General features: G+C 38.3%; 1 protein-coding gene across 1 annotated transcript in view; it reads right to left on the reverse strand.

The window, feature by feature from the left end:
* The window catches only part of OSBPL10 (oxysterol binding protein like 10), a 120,611-nt gene that overhangs the window by 53,464 nt on the left and 47,522 nt on the right, over positions 1 to 19,625 (reverse strand). Inside the window, exon 4 of the mRNA XM_042806464.1 lies at positions 17,628 to 17,819. Coding sequence (XP_042662398.1) covers positions 17,628 to 17,819 — 192 coding nt within the window. The remainder of the gene's footprint in view (positions 1 to 17,627; positions 17,820 to 19,625) is intronic.

The following is a 19,625-nucleotide window of genomic DNA, read 5'->3' on the forward strand; positions in this document are numbered from 1 at the left end:
AACAAATTAACCCTTACCGCGACAGACACTAGGCCATGCAGCTACATCATTATCCTCCTACTTGTGTGTCAGCTTTTTGTTATCTTGGGGGGAAGAGAGGCAGAGTGCTTCATTTATCAGCATTCTAAACTGGTTTGAAAACGAGAATGAAAAGCTTTGATTTTGAGAAAGTTAAATGTAACTGGCATTTTCTAAAATGAAATAACTTGCTTAATTTTCAATGACTTTGCTCTTACATGGGATTATTTTAGTACCTTACAGCTCTGAATTTTCCTCATTTGCAAATTTGGTCAAAGTAGTAGCTCTCTACTTTTTTACAACAAAAACTATTTGCTCCCGTCTCCTCACCAAGTCTCAACTCACTTCTCTTTCCACTCTTGTTTCAGCTTTGGCACCCCCTCTGCATCTCTAAGTCACTTATCATATAGAAAAAAAACCCGCATATTCCCACAGATGCACTCAAGCTTCAGAAATACAACTCTATGTTAGATGTAAACCAGAAAAACTGAAAGAACCATCAGGACCTATTACATGTATTACAAGGAATTACACGTGTGCATATACCTAACACTAGTAGGCCTGCATTTATCTAACTGCAAAATGTTCAGTAAGAGGAAGCCTTGTGCTAGGAAGAGACAAGCTTGTATGTATGGTTTGCTCCTTTCTCCATCTTCAGCCTGCAGCAGGACCACATTATGTGCTCCCTATTTTCAGCTTTCCTGAAGCCTGATGGAGATTCAGACCCTTTAGCCTGCCAGAAATTCTCAGGTATTGTCCGTATTCTTGTGGTGGGTTGACCTTGGTTGGACACCAGGTGCTCACCAAGCCGTTCTGTGACTCCCCTCCTCAACTGGACAAGTGGAGAAAAAATACAACAAAAGGCTCATGGGTCAAAAAAAGGACAGGGAGATCACTCAGAAATTACCGTCACAGGCAAAACAGACTCAACTTGGGGAAATGAGGTTAATTTCTTACCAATCAGAGTAGAATAGTGAAAAATAAAACCAAATCTTTAAATATCTTCCCCTCCCTTCTTCCCCAGCTCAACTTCATTCCCAACTTCTCTACCTCCTCCCCCTGAGCAGCACAGGGGAACGGGGAATGGGGGTTCTTGTCAGTTCATCACCTGTTGTCTCTGCTGCTCCTTCCTCCTCAGGGGGAGGAGGACTCCTCACACTCTTCCCCTACTCCAGCGTGGGATCCCTCCCGCAGGAGACAGTCCTCCACAAACTTCTCCAAGGTGAGTCCTTCCCATGGGCTGCAGTTCTTCACAAACTACTCCAGCGTGGATCCTTTCCATAGGGTGCAGTCCTTCAGGAAGAGATTGTTCCAGTGTAGGTCCCCCCACAGTGTCACAACTCCTATGAGCAAACCTGCTCCAGTGTGGGCTCCTCTCTCCACGGGGTCACAGCCTCCTTTGAGCATCCCCCTGCTCCGGCGTGGGGTCCTCCGGGGGCTGCAGGTGGAGATCTGCTCCACTGTGGACCTTCCAGGGGCCCCTGGGGCACAGCCTGCCTCACCACGGGCCTCCCCACGGGCTGCAGGGGAACCTCTGCTCCGGCCCCTGGAGCACCTCCTCCCTCTCCTCCTCCACTGACCTCGGTGCCTGCAGAGGTGAGCTCTCACATATTGTCACTCCTCTCTCCAGCTGCAATTCCACAGGGTTTGGGTGGTTTTTTTCCCCTTTCTTAAGCACGTTATCCCAGAGGTGCTACCCCCGTCACTGACGGGCTCAGCCTTGGCCAGCAGCGGGTCCCTCTCGGAGCCGGCTGGCGTTGGCTCTGTCGGACACAGGGGAAGCTTCTAGCAGCTTCTCACAAAAGCCACCACACTACCCTCCCCCTGCTACCAAAACCTTGTCACGCTAACCCAATACAATTCTTCTGAAATAACACCACCCTCAAAGAAACCTGCCACCCAATGACACCCTCACAGAAGACCAAACTCAACAGGAATCATCTCTGATGTCTGCCTCAGTAGGTCATCCGCTCCCTGCCACTTGCTCCAAAACAGCCAGTTCACAGCTTCTGTGGCTGCCTGTTTCCTCCTCTCCCTGGCTGATCTTAAAATCCTGCGTGATTGCTTTCCCTACTTATCCCAGCCACAGCAACTGCCAACTACTCCTTCGCAGCTGGAATTGCACCTCCTGGACCTACCCTTTTATGAACGCACCGCCGACCATGATGTATGGGACCAAACAGCTATGTGACAAGATCCCAAACAAATGGGTACGTAGAAATTACTCTGTTCTCAAGGTCACCCCCACAGTATGTGAAAGATAGGCAGAAAAAGCTATGAGATGCCCTAGGATTGCAATGAAATGTATTTCAGACATAAAAAGAAAGAACAATCTTTCATACGGCAAACATGCTAAAATTAGCTGTTAAAAATTCATTTAAGAAATAATAATGAAAAATTGAGGTGCTATTTTCTGTGCTAAACGAAAGAATTACAGTAATTTGATATTTTGTTAAAATACTAGAAGATATATTAACCTTTCCCATGGAGAGAAATCACCTCACAAAACTTGAATGTAATTTTTTATTTAAGGCTTCAATTTGTTTCTGAAACTATAAAGAGAGAGAGAGAGATTCTCCATTATTAAATATAATAATAAACTCTCCAGTAGGGATTTTACCTCCCATCCTAAAATGAAGAAAATAAAAACTTCAGAGGAAGAAAACTGAATAGCCACACCTGAATGGAAAAGCGCATAAATGCTTTTGACATTATTTATAGTGACAACGCTCTTGTTATCCAGACTTCGGGACTAACAGGCCCGAGTGTTTGCTGAGCACAGACGGGTATTATGATAATCAAAACATCCTTCTTTCTGGAATTACTGATCCCGCAGGATTTCACCCAACTAACACACTATATCACAACAATGTAGAGCAAACACCAGCTTTAAGTCATCTACAAAACTACCTGATCCACAGCTGTCCCAGGGGCACCTCCCAAGAGACAGTGATTTCAAGCACCATGAAGCAAAAGGAAGAATGACATCAGCCATGCTACCTCAAAGGGCACGCAGACACCTGCTTTGTTATAAAGGCCATGTGGAGCTGGCCAAGAAAATAAGTACTGTCACCAATCCATTATTTCTGTATAATGATTTAAATACTTCAGATCTTCCTACGCTTCTTTTGGAATATAAAACCTGAACAAGACTCTTGAGGCCTCCCCAGCCACAATATGATACATACATGAACAATTTAAACATATGGCATTTTCCTTTTTTGGTATTGATTTTCACACATATTGAATCCTTCTATAATAGGTATAGGACACACCTACCCACGTGTATGAAAAAAATCCAAAACACTCCAGAGAAAAGGAAGATGCTCTTTTAGCACTGAGAACCCACAGAAATTCTGTATCATCAAGCTCCTCTGTGATATGTTAAAAATCATTCATCAAGGAGACATTCATCTCCATCAGTTAATCATTTTTTCTCTGCTGTACTATTCTCTGCACACCACCGCTAGCAGCACACTGACTACTTATCTCCAGACAATTCCTCTGAAAGCTTTAATGCAGTGATTTTTATTTTTAAATCCTTCCCATTGCTAACTGCATGCAAGTTGAAAACAATTATTAAAAACATGAGAAAATAAACAACTCTGTGCTTAAATGAAAAACAAAGTATCTGTAAAAACTAACAGTTGTATGGAAAGAGCTTTAGACAGTTAAATGGTAACAGAAACACAACACGGATCACTTTCTTACCAACTCTAAGTCAAGTTGCCCTTGTGAGAAGTTTATTGCCTTCAAAGGCTGGGACGTAGCCAGTTTGCTTCTTCACTTTTTGGTTTTGTTTGTTTTTTTTTAAATAAAGTGCTATATGAAAACACAGTGTATCTCTATCACACATACACTTTCTGGAAATATTAGTTTCTTACTCTTATACAATCGTACCAAAAGAAGAACATTTCACAAGACATTGGGAAAAGACACAAGGAGAGACCAGCTTTTCAAACCACCCTAGAGTATATTGTAAGTCAGGACCTTCGTTCATGTTGTTAAACAAGCATACAGCACAGGGGTTTTTTCTTTTCTTTAATATAAAACACCACTTTTCTCAAAAGCAGATGAGTGACAGAAGAGAAGAAAGGCCACAGAAAAATTAAAAACCTTCTAAGTCATTGTAAACCCAATACAGTGGGTTGCCATGTAAACCTAACAGAGTCATCAATTCTGACCTTGGGTAAGGACTCTTCTTGCAATCTTGACCTGTATTTCACCAACACCACCACAAACTGTCATACTGAAGACATTAAAAGTTAAAACATACAACCAACACAATTATTATTTTTATATATATATATCAAGTGCATACCAGAATGTAAGATAGAGATACCTAGAACTCCGCTGTCACTAAAGCAATTACACCAGTCATTAAGTTGACACACTAGCTACCAATTCAGCTCAAGTTCACAATTCCCACTTGGTATTGGCATTAAACTTTCCCACTTTCAACTATTTATTCTGAAGGAGGAAAGAACACAAGCATACATGCTAAAAGACTACTGTAAATATAGTTAATCACCAGCTCAGAAGGTATACTTCTCCAATTGAGAAGTCTGACAAACTAAGGTAACTTTTACACCTGCAATAAATGTGATTTTTTTTCCTTTTCCAATTTAACACATTTTTGAGTTAAGGATTTATGCCTAACCACTGCAGAGCAAGAAAACTTTTGCTTTTGTTTAGCTTCTGAAAAGCATTCTTAAACTATTCAAGGTCACTTACTACTTGACAAAAGAAATTTTCTGATGAGGATTTACAGACTTCTCTTTTCTTCAGTTAAGTCACATCTACAGATCTTTTAATGGGATTCCACCAACAGCATGCAAGACAGGAAAGCAAAATTACAGCTTAATATATACTAAAAGAGTTATAATAGAGATTGCTGCCAAAAGCACTGCAATATGACACAAATCACTTATAAAGAGAATTTTGCATTTCAGCTTTAGAAGTGTCTAGTCCAGAAACATGTACAAGACCAGATGACCACAAACATGGTTAAGTTCCACAAGTAACATATCTGTGCACTTTGCTTACAATAAAAGGCACCAATAAGAACCTCCTTGAGCTACGAGCAGAAGGGAGTTCTATCCATAAAGTTTCAATCTGGATGAAGACTCACAGTAGCCTCTGTGAACATACTTATGTTAATGAGAAAAAAATAATTTAAGAAAGGATCCTAGAACACCAAGTGAGATATGCTGGAAGCATCTTGGAAAGATGGAACCAGACAATGACATCCATATCAACTGTCCTTTCTTAATTACAGCTTCCATCCCATTACAGAGAATAAACACCTAATTCTCCATTATTGTCACCTCAGGGTAGCAGCTGACTTGACCTCAATTATTTTAAAGCAGCAAACAATGAACAGTAAAATTGGAATGACCTGTTATTTAATAGTTATTAAGGATTAGACACATATAGCCTATCAATGAAGCTTCAAAGGAACAAGTTAATTTTCACTTGGCATGTAATTTGCAGACACACAAAAAGTGACGGAACAAACAGAACAATATCTCTGACAATCAGGATGGCAGCTAATCACCAAGGCACATTTAATTTTCTTTTCAGTCCTTGCCTCTGCTTTCACAATTCTATTTCTTCCCTCAGAGGAGAATGAAAACAAGCTCCACCCACCCCATCGGTTATTTTGTTCTCTTTTCCCTAACCAGGAATCCACATAATCTCAGTTAAGTGAACAACTGAAAAGCCAGTTGTTACATATCTTCATTGTCTGAGCTAACAAAACATTATTTCCTTTGGGGTTTTGTTTTGCCCCTTTTTTTTTTTTTGCTCAACCTTCTCATTGTGAGCTCCACAGAGTGGTTCCTTGTGAGGAAAACCTTACAGAACAGAGAGTAAATGTCATCAAACTGATTGTAAAAGCCAGCCTAAAACAACCAGAAGAAAACAAGGTGTGGAGAAGGCAATCTGGTCCAACTGTTTCCTGTTCTTGGCTACTCTTTCTAATCTGCTGCTTCCACTGACACCACTGCTGTTCTGCTGGTTGCCATCAGCAGCAAGAAAAGGAGTTGACCTAACTACCTGTTTTACAAAAGCATTTCTCTGTTCAGAACAACCAAAGACGGGACATACCTAACAGATCTATCTTCAAATATCAAAGAGCATATAACGTCTGTAACTGACAACATTCTCTGGGACTTTATGCAGCCACTTTATTTGGATGCAAAACACCTCCAAGGACAGTCTCACTGTCCACTCTAAGTTTCTACAGAATTCCACTTCTTACACTGGGCAAATAGAGAGACGCAGAAAGGTTCGCAGCCCTTGCAACACATATGCTAGTTAATCGAGAGGCTCTAGCAGCTCTGGCAGGAGCCCTGAGAATGCCTCCAGAAAACTCAGCAGAACAGTTCACCTACTTCAGGCCAAAACAAATCAGACGCTTCTCTCTGCTACCTCAGGCAGACTCCTTACCACACCTCCTTATGACCACAATTCCAGACTTAACGTTAAATGCATGTTTTCTGTATTTAACCTGTCCTTCTCCTCACCTGAGGAATGAGATAGTGAATGATAGAAAGGAAACTGAGGGGCACAGGGGAGGAAAGAGAAACTACAGAAGGACCGTGTGCCCATGGAGGTGGACTAGGATGAAAAGTTCAAATCTTGCCAGAGAATGTTTCAGCAGACAGACAATCTTTGATTTTCTAAACTAGAGAATGCTTTTAATCTTAATCAGTACCCTGAGATATTCAGCTTCCCTTGAATGGCTTCATATTTAACGGCTGGGGGGGGGGTGGGGGGGGGGGGGGCTGAATAAAATAAATCTTTATTCTGAGAATTCCTTCTTGCTGCTTAAGGTCTGAAGAGGAAAATATTTCTCCCTTCCAAATCAACGTAAACTTCAGGTTCTTTTCCCTGTGGACAAAGATGATTTACAAACAAACCAAAGTACTAAAACAATGGAGGAAAAGAAAATTCCTCTGACAGTTCCTTAAGAGTGTTTCATGGAGCTACTTCACAAATCCTTAGATGAGAAGTTAAAGCTTTTTAGTAAGAGCTGTCTGCTACAATAAATACTGAAGTGAAAGAGCATGATTCAGACAAACTGCATCAATGAGCATTACTTTCCCCCACAAATCAGAGTGAACGAGCTATACATTTTCTGCAAAACTATCAGTATCAATCTAGCACTGGTCATTTTGCCACTGGAGGGAGATGTCTGGGGATCAGAGTCTGTTGCAGGAGACATCACAGATTTTCTTTTTTGCCTGTTGTGTTAGAGCTCCCTGTGGATAACCCACACATGTAGGTAATGCATGACATTTCATACCAGTATAAGGTTTTTACAAAAACACAATTAGTAAGTGCTAGGTTCCCTCACTGTGAGCTATCTTCTTGAGCATTTGCTAATCTACCTGCTATATTAACCAGATCCTACTAACAGTCACCTCCTGAGACTTACTATTTACTATCAAAGATGACTCAAGGGGATCAGGGTGTTGCAATCTTGAGGCAAAACCACAGAGAAGAGAAAAAGCAGACAGTGGCTGCCAAGGTTGTTTCCCCCGCCCCGAGTTGCTTCCAGTGATCCAGAACCAAGAACTAGAGAAGCTAAAGGAAGGAGCTTGCAAATTCAAGTAATTCTTGGGCAGTAACTGGCTGCCATCTAGCCAAGCAGAAAGCACACTGTTGTATTTTAAACCACAGAATAGAGCACTGAGAACACAGCTTATAAAAACCACCTTGTATAAAAATATTCTTATGCAATTTTACTATAAAATTTACCTCAAAATCTGCAAGAAAAGTCATTCATTTTAGTGATTAAATGTTGCTCAGAAGCAGATGTTATTCTATGGGCTCTTCTGAGCAGCAGTTTTTCTTACACATTTCAGAAGGATCACTTTGGTGAAGTCAATAGCTATAGCACTGAGCTGGAAAGCATCTTTTGGTTATCAGCAATTGAGGCACATTTGTGAATTTTAAGCATTCAAAAAAGCACCTAAAAGGTTGCTGCAAGTCATTAAGTCAACATCAGCAATCACAGGGAAATTTTATTAGTTTACCATGATAAAGCATACTATTGATAAAACCTTGTTTTTGTACATTAAGTTAAATCCGTCTTCAGAAGAGAAATGTTCCACTGCAACATGGCCTTACATTACACATTTCAACATTTGTCGCTTCAAGGACAAGGTTTCTCTCAGAACACACGCTGCTCAAAAACATAAGTCAATCTTTTAAAATTTCTTTTTTGTTTTTTATATGATTCTGTTCCATCTGGGAATATATAAACACACATACAGCCATTCAGAGTAGTCCAGTACCCCACAGAGTACTTACCCAGATTTCTGATGGACACTTCCAGTGCTTCTGTCCTTTCCCAACACTACTTACACTTTCTTTTACCTCCCTCCCAGTTAGCCACCTAGCTTGTAGCGTCCAAGCTTAAAATAAAACTTTATTTCTGTCATTTAAATAACTCTCAAGTGTGCAGTATACACTGGAATGACCTTCAGTTTTAATCAAAGTAGATATTACTACCCTATCTTACAGTCGAGTCACCCCATGTTTTCTGAAAAGCAAGTGAACTGTCATTATCAAGACTATTAAATCTTGCCTTCCTCAGCCTTGAATAAAGCATACCTCTATGACTTGTGACAAAGCATTCCAAATCCACCCTTTTGATTTCTCCCCATGTCCCAAAGCTGACTGTCAACTGGTTTAAGTTAATGTCATTAACTTCACAGCACCAAAGTGATTCAACATACACTACAATGAGTTTGAGTAGCCAATTTATGACATGTTGCAATAAAGCTGAATTGCATTTATACAGCAACTTTTCCAAATCCATGTATTTTGTTTCTGCCAGCCTAGACGTAGCAGTAAAACTTCAATTGGATAACTGGGGATCCCTGTCAGAAAAACTGCAAGCAGTCATCCCAGAACACAGTAGATATTACCAGAAAAACATGCTAAGCAGTATGTGCAAGAACATAAGACTCTTTCCTGGGCCAGCGACAAATACATGAACCATAATAAAAATTTAAAATAATCAATTACAGGTATACATCTAGTACCTATAATACAAAGCTACTTTAACATATGTGATAAATTCAGGCAGATATAGTTCAGTTTAGCTTGCTGGATGAAATGTTGCTAGCCATGATGTTATTAGCCATATTTTAAAAGCATACTGTCAGAAATCAGAAATGCAACCAAGAAGCAGGTAAGCAGCTGCTTCAAAGCATCTGTGTAACACACACAATGTTTCTAAAGCATTCAAAACCTGCAAGCCAAGCATTAGAGATGGAGAAAACAGTAAGAACATGTAGCAAAAGCTGCTAGAGATCAGGTCTTTGTTAAATAACTGATGAGAGCTACAGTGTTTACTATTCCCATTTGTTGTAAAATCAAAATGTTTCCTGTATTTCTTAGCGTAGCATGCAGCACTTTGGGTGTTACACAAAGTTGAAGATCATAGTAAGTCCCTCGATAAACGTGTATAATAATGTAAACTGAATGGTACACTTAAAATATATGAGCCATTTCTATGATTACTTTCTCCTGGAGGGCATTTCCATAAGTACTTTCTGTACTTAATATCTGAAACTTGGCTAGCCACCTAATACTACATTGTCATCTGTTACCACTGAGAACACCCAAAAATATCTTCTACGTAATAAAAACAACATTTAAGTGTGGGTTAATGAAACAGCCTATGTATCTTAGAAGCAGTAATTGGCATTACAAACAGAGTTGCAGTAGGTAAGTTCACCTTGTCGCATTCAGGGTTTGTCATGAAGATCACTGCTCCACCATCCAGTCACCCAGAAACCCACACTGAAAGCAAGGCCACTGAACAAGCAGCCGTGAGATGCGATCCCTAATCTGAGAAAGATTTACTGAATTATGTTTTCTTTAAAGCTTCATTTTCAAACTGTCAACTCTAACTTGAAACTACTACAGTATTTGTGCTCTAACTGTGAAAGAAAATAGACTTGTAGCTTTCAAAAAATGTAGGTAAGAGTATATGCTGATTTATATATGTATATAAAACAGAACAGTTGAATTCTGTTTCACACACAAAATTAAGTGACAGTTTTGAAGGCATAAAAAAACTGGAGACTGAGTTCCCTTCAAATCTGACTCCTCTCAAGTTCCTTTGGGAACCTGCCATCTTCCTAATATTTAATGAAATATTTTAATAACTGTAAAGAGTAACCTTAGTTTCTCTGCAATTGATTAAGAAAATGAGTGCTGCAGCAGCCTCTGAATGTAGCTATAATATGCACTGTATTATCCCTAATTTATAAATTGCCATTTATTAAACGACTAAAAATTCTTGTTTTACACATGCTCAATTACTACCAAACTACAGGCTAAAAAAAAAAAAAGAATGTTTGCATCATTTATATTTTTCATAGTAGGGGGAGAATCAGAAATAACGAGCCAGGTACAATCCTGACATAACTCAGATGGACAAACTGTAATTTTAGTAGAACATTTGCTCTATGATTCCCATAGCAACCTTAGTTCTCTCTGCTTGGGCATCTGGAATCCAGGATGACTCAACCTTTGTATGCATACAAAAATCAAATGCACAGAACAAGGTGTAGTTTAGGAAGGTGTAACTTATATGCACTCTTAGTGACCTCAAAGATACTGCAAAGGTAAGGTAAAGATTCAGAGAACACAAGAGTATTCAACTCATGTTTATGTGATTTAATAATTATCGGTTTATAGTATTAGAATAATTTACACTTCCTCATCCCCAAAGTGAGATGGTTAATGCTACTTACTGAATAATTTTTATACGCACATGCACATTTACTACTTAGGAAGGTATTAGATTGACACTCCCAGGGATTTAAGCATCCCATTTATCCCCTGAGGAGACATGCTTTTATTGATTCTTGCAGTACTCACTTCAGGTAGAATAAACAGACAAAGGAGATGAGACTTCTACAGACAAGTCAGATAGCCTCCAAAGAAATTGCCACAGAAGATACCAAATAATTTCATCCGTTCTATATGCTCTAAATTTGATTTTTATATCTGTAATGTACATGGATAGCAGCCAATCACAGTAAAACTGCTGAACGTCCTGAATAACATTTCTGCATGCTTGCACTGGTATTTTCATACTGTACAAGGCACACACATTTCTAGAACTGGGGCCAATATCAATTCAGAAGAAAGTGCAATAACAACATCTGCAGCTCCACTCTTTTGACCCTACATTAGGTTTGAAAGTGGTTTATACTATTACAGGTTTAATGCCCCTGAAACTATAATGGCTCCTGTTAAAACATATTTGGGAACAACCCTTTCAGTATCAGGCAACTCAGCTGCAACTAAGTTGCTAAACATACCTGTAACACAAATTTGTATTACAACTTTTCTCAATTAAAAAAATGTTTCTAAGCACAGTTAAGTAGTAGTAGTTTTGTGTAAGAACACACACAAGCATGTTCTATGCCAAATAAATATCAACAGCTGAATTAAGACTTAAGGCCTTATTCACTTTCTATTGACTTCAGGGGACACAGAACTAACGCAAAGGTCTTCCTGCTGCCTTTTCTTCACTACCACTAGCCAAGAAGAAATTGTTGCCTTCTGAGAAACAGCTATGGTTTCAGTTTGGGTTTTCTGCAAGCAGTTTTTCATTACCTGTTTTGGAGTGAAGGCATTAGTCCCTGTTTTCCACACCCTGCTTATTAAAATGAAAAATTTGTGACAATGAGTTTGCAGACAAATGAAAATGCAATACATACAATAAAGTATAGATGTAGTGGTATTAGCATGTAACCTATTAAGTAACATATCTCATTATCTGACCAGCATCCATCTGTAGTTACTGACTACCTATTTTGCATATGATCTCATGCACTTGATTGAAGATGATCAAAAGGATGACCCTTTACCTTTAATTTACTATGTATAGTGGGGGGTAGGAGGAAGGTATTTTACAAGCTGAGGAAACACTGGAGATCTACAACTAACCAAGATTCCTCCTCTGTGTTCTTTCCCTTCTTTTTCCAAAACTGCCACTCGCTGTACTACCATATTGTTTTTTGTCCAAATGATCAGAAAACAGTATACTTAGAGTACTTAGATTTCAAAAGTGAAATGCTATAAACACTTTCTGCAGTACCTATAAACTACCAAGATGAAATTCCCTGGTCAGTCCAACTCAGAAATCTATAGAGTGCATTTACTATACTAGTTTTGAAGTTCAGGAAGACTCTAGTTAAAAGAATCAACCACAAACTGCCACAAAGAAAACACCACAAAGCTACCTTTTATACTAAAACATGTCTAGAAGGAAAAACAGACATGATTTTAGGTAATTAGTTTTAAATGTGCCTAGCAAGGGCACTGCAGCACAGACTTCAGCAGTGCTGTTGCAGCTACAGTCCATGGTTATCAGGCCTCTCCCTGATAAAGCAGCTATATTACTAGGCCAGAAAAACAGAAGTTGGCATAGTTTAGCAGTCCATCCTACATCTACACTTTTTAGTTAGGTGAACATAAGGAGACCATTTTCATCCCCCAAAAGCAAATATTTATTAGCCATGCAGTTCTGAAAGTCATCTTTGTCACAAAGCTAGCTCTCATCTTCCCACACTCCGAAACCAAGATGAGAACTTTCAGCGAAAGCAACACATACAATATTTAGCACTTCTCCCTACTTACATAGAAGTTTATCAAACTAATCAAAATTATACACATACTTATACTTTCAAAAACACTTCAGTTATTAGCAGGATTTTTTTAAATGTTCTCTGTGCATACTTCACAGTTTATGCATGAAGTCCTGTTCAAGGATCCGAACCAATTTTTTCACATGTGCCCTTATCACACCTCACGTAACCTCAATGCTATGCCAAACATCAAGAGCTACAGCATTCTTTTTGCTAGAACTGGCATTAGATTAATTTTATCCATTGATCTGTTTAGGAACATACTTCCAGAGAAACGAAAGAAGGATAAAAACATGAAATAAAAAGCAAAACTAGACTTTTTCAAAGCTGAAAAGTAAAATTTGGCATGGAACGAAAATTGTCAGGTTTTCCCCTACTACCAACTTAAACACTGATTACTATGTTTGACCATCACCACACTCACAGCTTAGTGCAGGTCTTTGTGTGTTCCCATATGTGAAAGTCCTGCAAGTCTGAATGCTTCCCCAAGTGGTTTAGTACTGCCTCTGCTTTTTCACCTACAACTCTGCCTACGCAGTGCTAGAATTCTGTAACAGAAGAAACAGTTCCCCACAGACAACAGCGTCTTTTTTTGCTGACAGTAACTAGTCACAGCTCCTAATTTCACTATCCAAATATTACAGTGACCTGAAGATGTTCACTTCTCTCTTGAAAATCCCCAAAGTGTTTTAGGATCATCTCTTTCTCCTACTAACCATGTAAAATTGGACAACTGCAGCCCCACAAAATTGCAGGTAAAACTCATTGCATGAAGCCCGATGTGCAAGTCCTAAATTTTCCTATAGTGTGAGGAAGCAAAGAACTATCAGGTAGTTGCATAATTCCTGCAGGAATCAAACAGTAACGATGTTATATATGGCAAAGGACATGCAAGAAGCAGTAGGACTGTCATCTTACCAAAAAGCAGTCCTTTCCAAACTCTGGAACTGCCCACTGGCACATCAAATAGATGACACATTGGTGGAGGCCCCATGAAATCTGAGTCTCACTGTACCAGATGTTCAGAAACACATGCTGATGACTAGTCCACTGTAGAGTATCAAAAGTTGTAACAAACACCACATTTCCAAAAGATCAGAAATTTCTCTACTGACTTTTTAACATTATGGAAAAAAAATATTTCTCTAGACTTCTTTCAGTTAACTCCATTTCATTTATCTAAACTTCTGTAAATAATTAACGTAAGTTACTACATACTGCAATTCTTGTTTCTTTAACAACAACATTAACACTGGCAGAGGTCATACAACAGTCAGGCATTCTCAGCCAAAATAAACACCATTCCAAGATGAAGTGTGCCATTATTATCTAGTGCAGTGACAGCTACAATTTAATATAAAGTGTGATGTGGCCACTTGTCTTTATGTTCCAGTTAATTTTAACCGCCTGTAGTAAAGAATTCTGCAAGCATAGCTCTTAGCACAAATTGCTAAGAGGATAATAATATGCATAGTTTAAAAAACAGAATTCAATTTCAAGATCACACACACTTAGGTTACAATAAAATCACTTATTAAAAAAAAATAAATCAGTTGAAAGCACCACTTTAATGATAAGTTATGGCCCAAATAAAGCAGTAGGATCTCAAATAATTCTGCATAAAATGCAACACATAGCAGATCAGCTCTCCCAAATTAATGCAGGGTGAATTTTAGTTTTGATATAATACTCCATAAATGAGTACAACTCTACTATTAACATCAAGATAATATAAGCAAAAGTCTGATTTAAGAGAACAATATTATTTTAAACAAAAATATTACAATATGATGAAAAGTAATGCTCCTGAACTCCTTTTCAATTCAGTGCTATACAAAAGTAGCTTGAATATTAGAAGTTTTATAGCAGTCAAAAGCTCCATATTTGTGTCAAATTTTAATTTACCAAAATTCTGAAAAAATGTAAAGTTCTAATTTCACAACAGAAACATTTATTACATGTGTCATTTTGGAGACCTACAGAGTTGCATTTACTTCCGTTATAGAATTTTGCACATCAGTTTGGTGTTCAATAGACCTCTTTGCTACAATCTGTTTTACACTAAAATTCTCTATGCTGTCTAAAAAAAAAAAAAATAAATCAGCTAGAACAAACAACAGAAAGAAACTGTGTTGTTTATTCTTACTATGAAAAAAAAAAGGGAAAAAAAAGAACAACCAAGTATTACCAAATATCACTGTGTTATGTCAAATATAGGAGTGCATTTTGTCTTCCTTGCAACATGGAGATAAAAGTTCACTGTTTCCAAACAACGTGGCCAAATCAAGAAAAAATGGTCCAGAATTAAGTAGCAATTTCAAGTTCAGCACTGCCCAAGGACATTGTACAAACTTGTGAAGACCATATGTCCCAAGTGAAGGATGCCCCTTTTGTAGTATTATCATAAGATTACTTTAAAAGTTAAAATACACGTTTTATTTTATTTTCCAGAAGCATATCAACTCTTTCCATTAATTCAATTAATGTATTTTACAAGATGTAAAATCAGTTACTGTAGTCCTATTTATAGTACAGTAAAAAAAAAAAAGCTTATTTGCATGTCAAAGCTTCAATAACTTAATTCTATAAGGGGAACACTAACACAGATTAATCATCCTTTTGCAGTCTCCTCCCTCCATCCAAATCATACCAAACAAATTCCAAATAAAAAGCAAAGATTTAGGTGTTGAGAGAGGATTAACTTTCTTATTGGACTTTTAGTTCCTATTTCTCCTCACTTCAGATTAAAAAAAAAAAAGACTAGAACACATTTAAATGCACTTTTGTGAAGGCCTGTGAACCCTTCTCTTATGAAAAAAATTTATCAAGGGAGGGTAGATCTAACCATCACCATCGGCTCATATAGAGAAGCAAAATATTCCCTGAAAAAGCAGGCAGCATATATCCAAGTCCATTGCATTCACTCTGGAAAAGGGGAGGGGAGAAGGAAGTGCACAGAATATGCCACTGAAATGAAATCTGTCAACTCCCTAAATCTGGAAAACCAGACATATCCTTTCACAAGATAGAAACAAGATCAGCCAAGCAGTCGCTTTTTATATGAGAGTGGGAAAGAGGGCAAAAGGACTCATTTTTCCACTAATATGCTCTTCTTTAAGCAGCAGCACACACACATGAAAAATGAAAATCCAATACACTAAAAGGTAAAGCTCACACACTTCCTTACAAAGTTTTCTTATGTGTTGTTTATCTTAGTACCATTTTCCCTCCCTAAAAACCACGTATTTCTTTTAACCTTCAATCATTACCGTATGTTCAACGTTTAAGATTTTTTTTTTTATTGCAGCTTCTAAGTTGTTCTCACAGATTTGGTACTGCAACTGAGGTATCACTCACATCAAACACAGTAAAATAATTATCTTCCATGATTACATATTAAAGTCCTGTAACATTTACCTTTTTGGAACAACATCGCGTTGCAATACACTGCAAACAAATGAGTCAACAACCCCCAGGCCTCTTCTGCAGGGATGATACTTAGCCACTTATTCTCTGGTTTACTATAGACTAGTATTTATTTCTTCATTCCCAAGTGTAGTTCTGTTGACTTTTTCCCTTCCCAACTTATTATGATCAGCACCTACACTAATTCACTCTGTTAAATTCCTTTCAGCCCAACCCAGCTTCATTTAACAAAGCTGCAACAGCATCTACTGTTTATTTTATTAATAGGTTTAAGGTGCATTCTGAATTCACCCTATGAGAGCAAATACATTTAGTACAGTAGAAACAACCTGGGGCAGGTGATTGGTAGGCACAGACAAGATATTCTCATGAAAAACAAACAGATGTGTGGTTTTTACAGTGTAAAGACAACCTGGGTGACATTCAGACTGTGCTCTTCAGAGCAAGGAATGTTAATACAATAGAGGATACAAGGGAAGTTTTTGCTTTTAGTGTTACTAGAATAAAAACAAGCATTGTTCATTAAGATGTGCAATTTGAGTCTTCATTGTGAGCACACACTAAGAATTTATTCAAAGTCTTAATATGAAAGGTCTTCATTTATAAAACATTTAGGCAGCATAAACTTAAAAGCAGACTCTTAAGATTGCAACTTGAGGGACGGGGGTAGATATTTTAAACCCATGTGATAGAAGAATGCTTTAAAGCAACTAGACAGCCAACAGTTTCTTTGGTAGAATGGGTGGGAGGGGGACCTACAAAGGCACTAATAGAGAACAGCAAGAAATTCAGACAAAGTAAAAATAACAAGGGATGAAAGAAAGATGAAAGTGAATTCTGTGAAAGTCTGCCATACTATTTAAGCTTAAAACTCTGTACTTTTTTTGTTGTCTTGAAGACAGACAATTGATACACAAGTTTAAGAGTATAACTCTCAAACATGCTTTGAAAGAAACATGCTTTCTTGTTTACCTTCCATATTTAATATGGACAAAGCAGTCTTCCATCACAAGGCCAGCAACAGAAACTTGACAAAATTAAGACTACAGCCATATAGAAAAAAACTGCTGAGTGTGGGGACCTGTGCCTTCTTTCACATTCATTCGTCAGACTTACTCAAGTCAGGTTTTTTCCAGTTATATTTAAATGCTTTGGGGCCCTCTTTCCAATCTGTAAGGTGTTGCTGCATGCATCTTAAGAGATGTTCCCCCAGCACTGCAGCACCACTGTACAGTCTGGGAGCTGTGGCCAACCTACTTCCTCTTTTAAGCATGTGTGCACACTAGTTTTAACATCGCCATAAAAAACCCCATATGCACCAGACTTTAAGCTGAACCAGAACTAAAGACCACCTTTTGCTCAGCGAGCGGATCAAAACAAAACTGTCAAACATAAAGTAGGAAACAAAGAGAACTGTTAATTTGTCAGACTTGATTACTTATTCTAAAGCAAAATAAGCATTTAGAAGTTCTAGCAAAACAGCACATTTTTATCTCTTACCTCTCTGACTTCATGGAGTTGACCAGAACGCTGGCTCTTCGCTCTTCGAGCAGCTGCAGGTGATTTGTGATGTGTGATGGTTACAACAGTTGGTCCACTTTGATTCAGATGTTTCTGGCCACTTGGAGATGCAGAATTAACTGTCCCAGGTGGCAGCAGAGATGAGCTTCTACTTCGCGAGGACGAAATGCTCTAGAACAAGCAATGGGATGTTGATATTAGCAACCTTCACACAAGTAAATAATTCACAATTCAGGCTATAGATTTGTGCTGTTCTACTTTCCTCAGAAACCTAAATGTGGAGGTGGAACTGTGCTCAGGACTGATTTATTCCTTGTGGACCATCTTCATTTCTCATCAGAGATCTTCTTGGAAGCATTGTTGCTATCACCTTTGTTTCTTTGATTGTCTGAAACTGTCCTTCACAAAAATCTTCACAAACTCTACCATATTACCATATCGCTACATTCTTACAACCATACTTGTCAGGAAAGATTAGAAAGTATTTTTGCAGACAGAGTAATAACAATCCCAACACAAATATTTTTTATTAAGCCATTGACCTATAATTCACCAGGCTGGTGTGAACAGCAAGGAAGGAAAAAGAATCTTAATGCTTTCACCTGATGAACTTCTGAAACAATGCAGTGCTGTCTTCAACATTAGAGGAGCTGCAATTTTGGCAAGGCAAATCCACACACCAATTAGACATTAACATTTGAAACAAAACGTGCCTTAACGAGTCAACAGATTTTGCTTGGGATAAACTCTAAATAAAAAAAAGGCCAGAAATAAATCTCCAACAGTGTCTGCAGCGTGAACACTCTCAATATACAACCTATAAAATTAGTCTGAACATTCAACAACTTTCTCTGTCCTGATCTGTTTGTCAGTGTTACCAACTTGGTTTGTATTCTGCAGCCCTCAAACCTGAGTCTCCCTGGAAGTCTTTAGGACAGCAATTCTCAATCAAGCTCATATATGCACTAGCACACCATGGGACATCCTATACAATATGAAAAGAGCTTTTCCCTTCTCCTTCAACTGTTGATTGCATCCGTAAGGTTAAAACTGAAACAGAATAACTCTTACCTCATGAAACACAAACCACTTCAGAGAGTGAGATTTCACAGCACTTTAAGGAAGTGAGGTAAATATACAGCCCTATGGGTGAAAAAACCATTTTACCTCTCCTACAAACCCTGCCCAAGCAATGACGGCAGCCTTCGACATTGCTAAGACAGTTACCGTCAATGTGGGTGCTACTCTTGACTCTGCTGGCAAGTGCATAAAAGTATTACTTGGGTACAATCTCTCCTCTTATGCCTTACAGGTCAAACTTTGCAATTCTGAGGTAATTTCGCTAAAAGACTTCGAATCCAAGGTGGACAGTTTCCAACTAACACTGGAATTGAAGTCAGGCATCATGTTACCACTACACCAACTGTAAATGACAAGGCGGATTATCTGGCACTGCCAAGAAGGAAGAGTGAAGTAAGTTACATGATACCTCTGCCACCCCCACACAAAACTAGACTTTAGATTTTTTGAGGCATTTGAAGGTTTTAAAAATGAGTTATCACATTCCCAGTCTGCAAAGAGCTGCTATACTCATAGAAATAGGCGTTATTCCGTTGGTTTGGATTACCTTTACAAACACTTCCAAGAATGACGGTCCAACTCTGGTTTTTCAATTAATATATTCTTTATTACCATGTCTAATAAGAGTATAATAATAAGCGTTTGTAGAATCAGTCATTCAAAAACTATGCAACCTAGATGGTAATTCACAATTGCATTAAAACTGGATTTCAGTCCAAGGCAAAAAAAAAAAACCAACAACAACAACAAAAAAAAAACAACAAACAAACAAACAAACAAAAAACCACAACCCGCCCAGGGGGTGGAATTTGTCAGAAGGGCAGAAGAGGTTGCCAAGCATTTAATTCATCTTCTGTTTCAAAAATCATTGCTTAGACATAACTATAATTAAAGTAA

The sequence above is a fragment of the Tyto alba genome, unplaced genomic scaffold (genome assembly GCF_018691265.1).
Source record: "Tyto alba isolate M040663 unplaced genomic scaffold, T.alba_DEE_v4.0 Super-Scaffold_46, whole genome shotgun sequence".
Taxonomy (NCBI): Eukaryota; Metazoa; Chordata; class Aves; order Strigiformes; family Tytonidae; genus Tyto; species Tyto alba.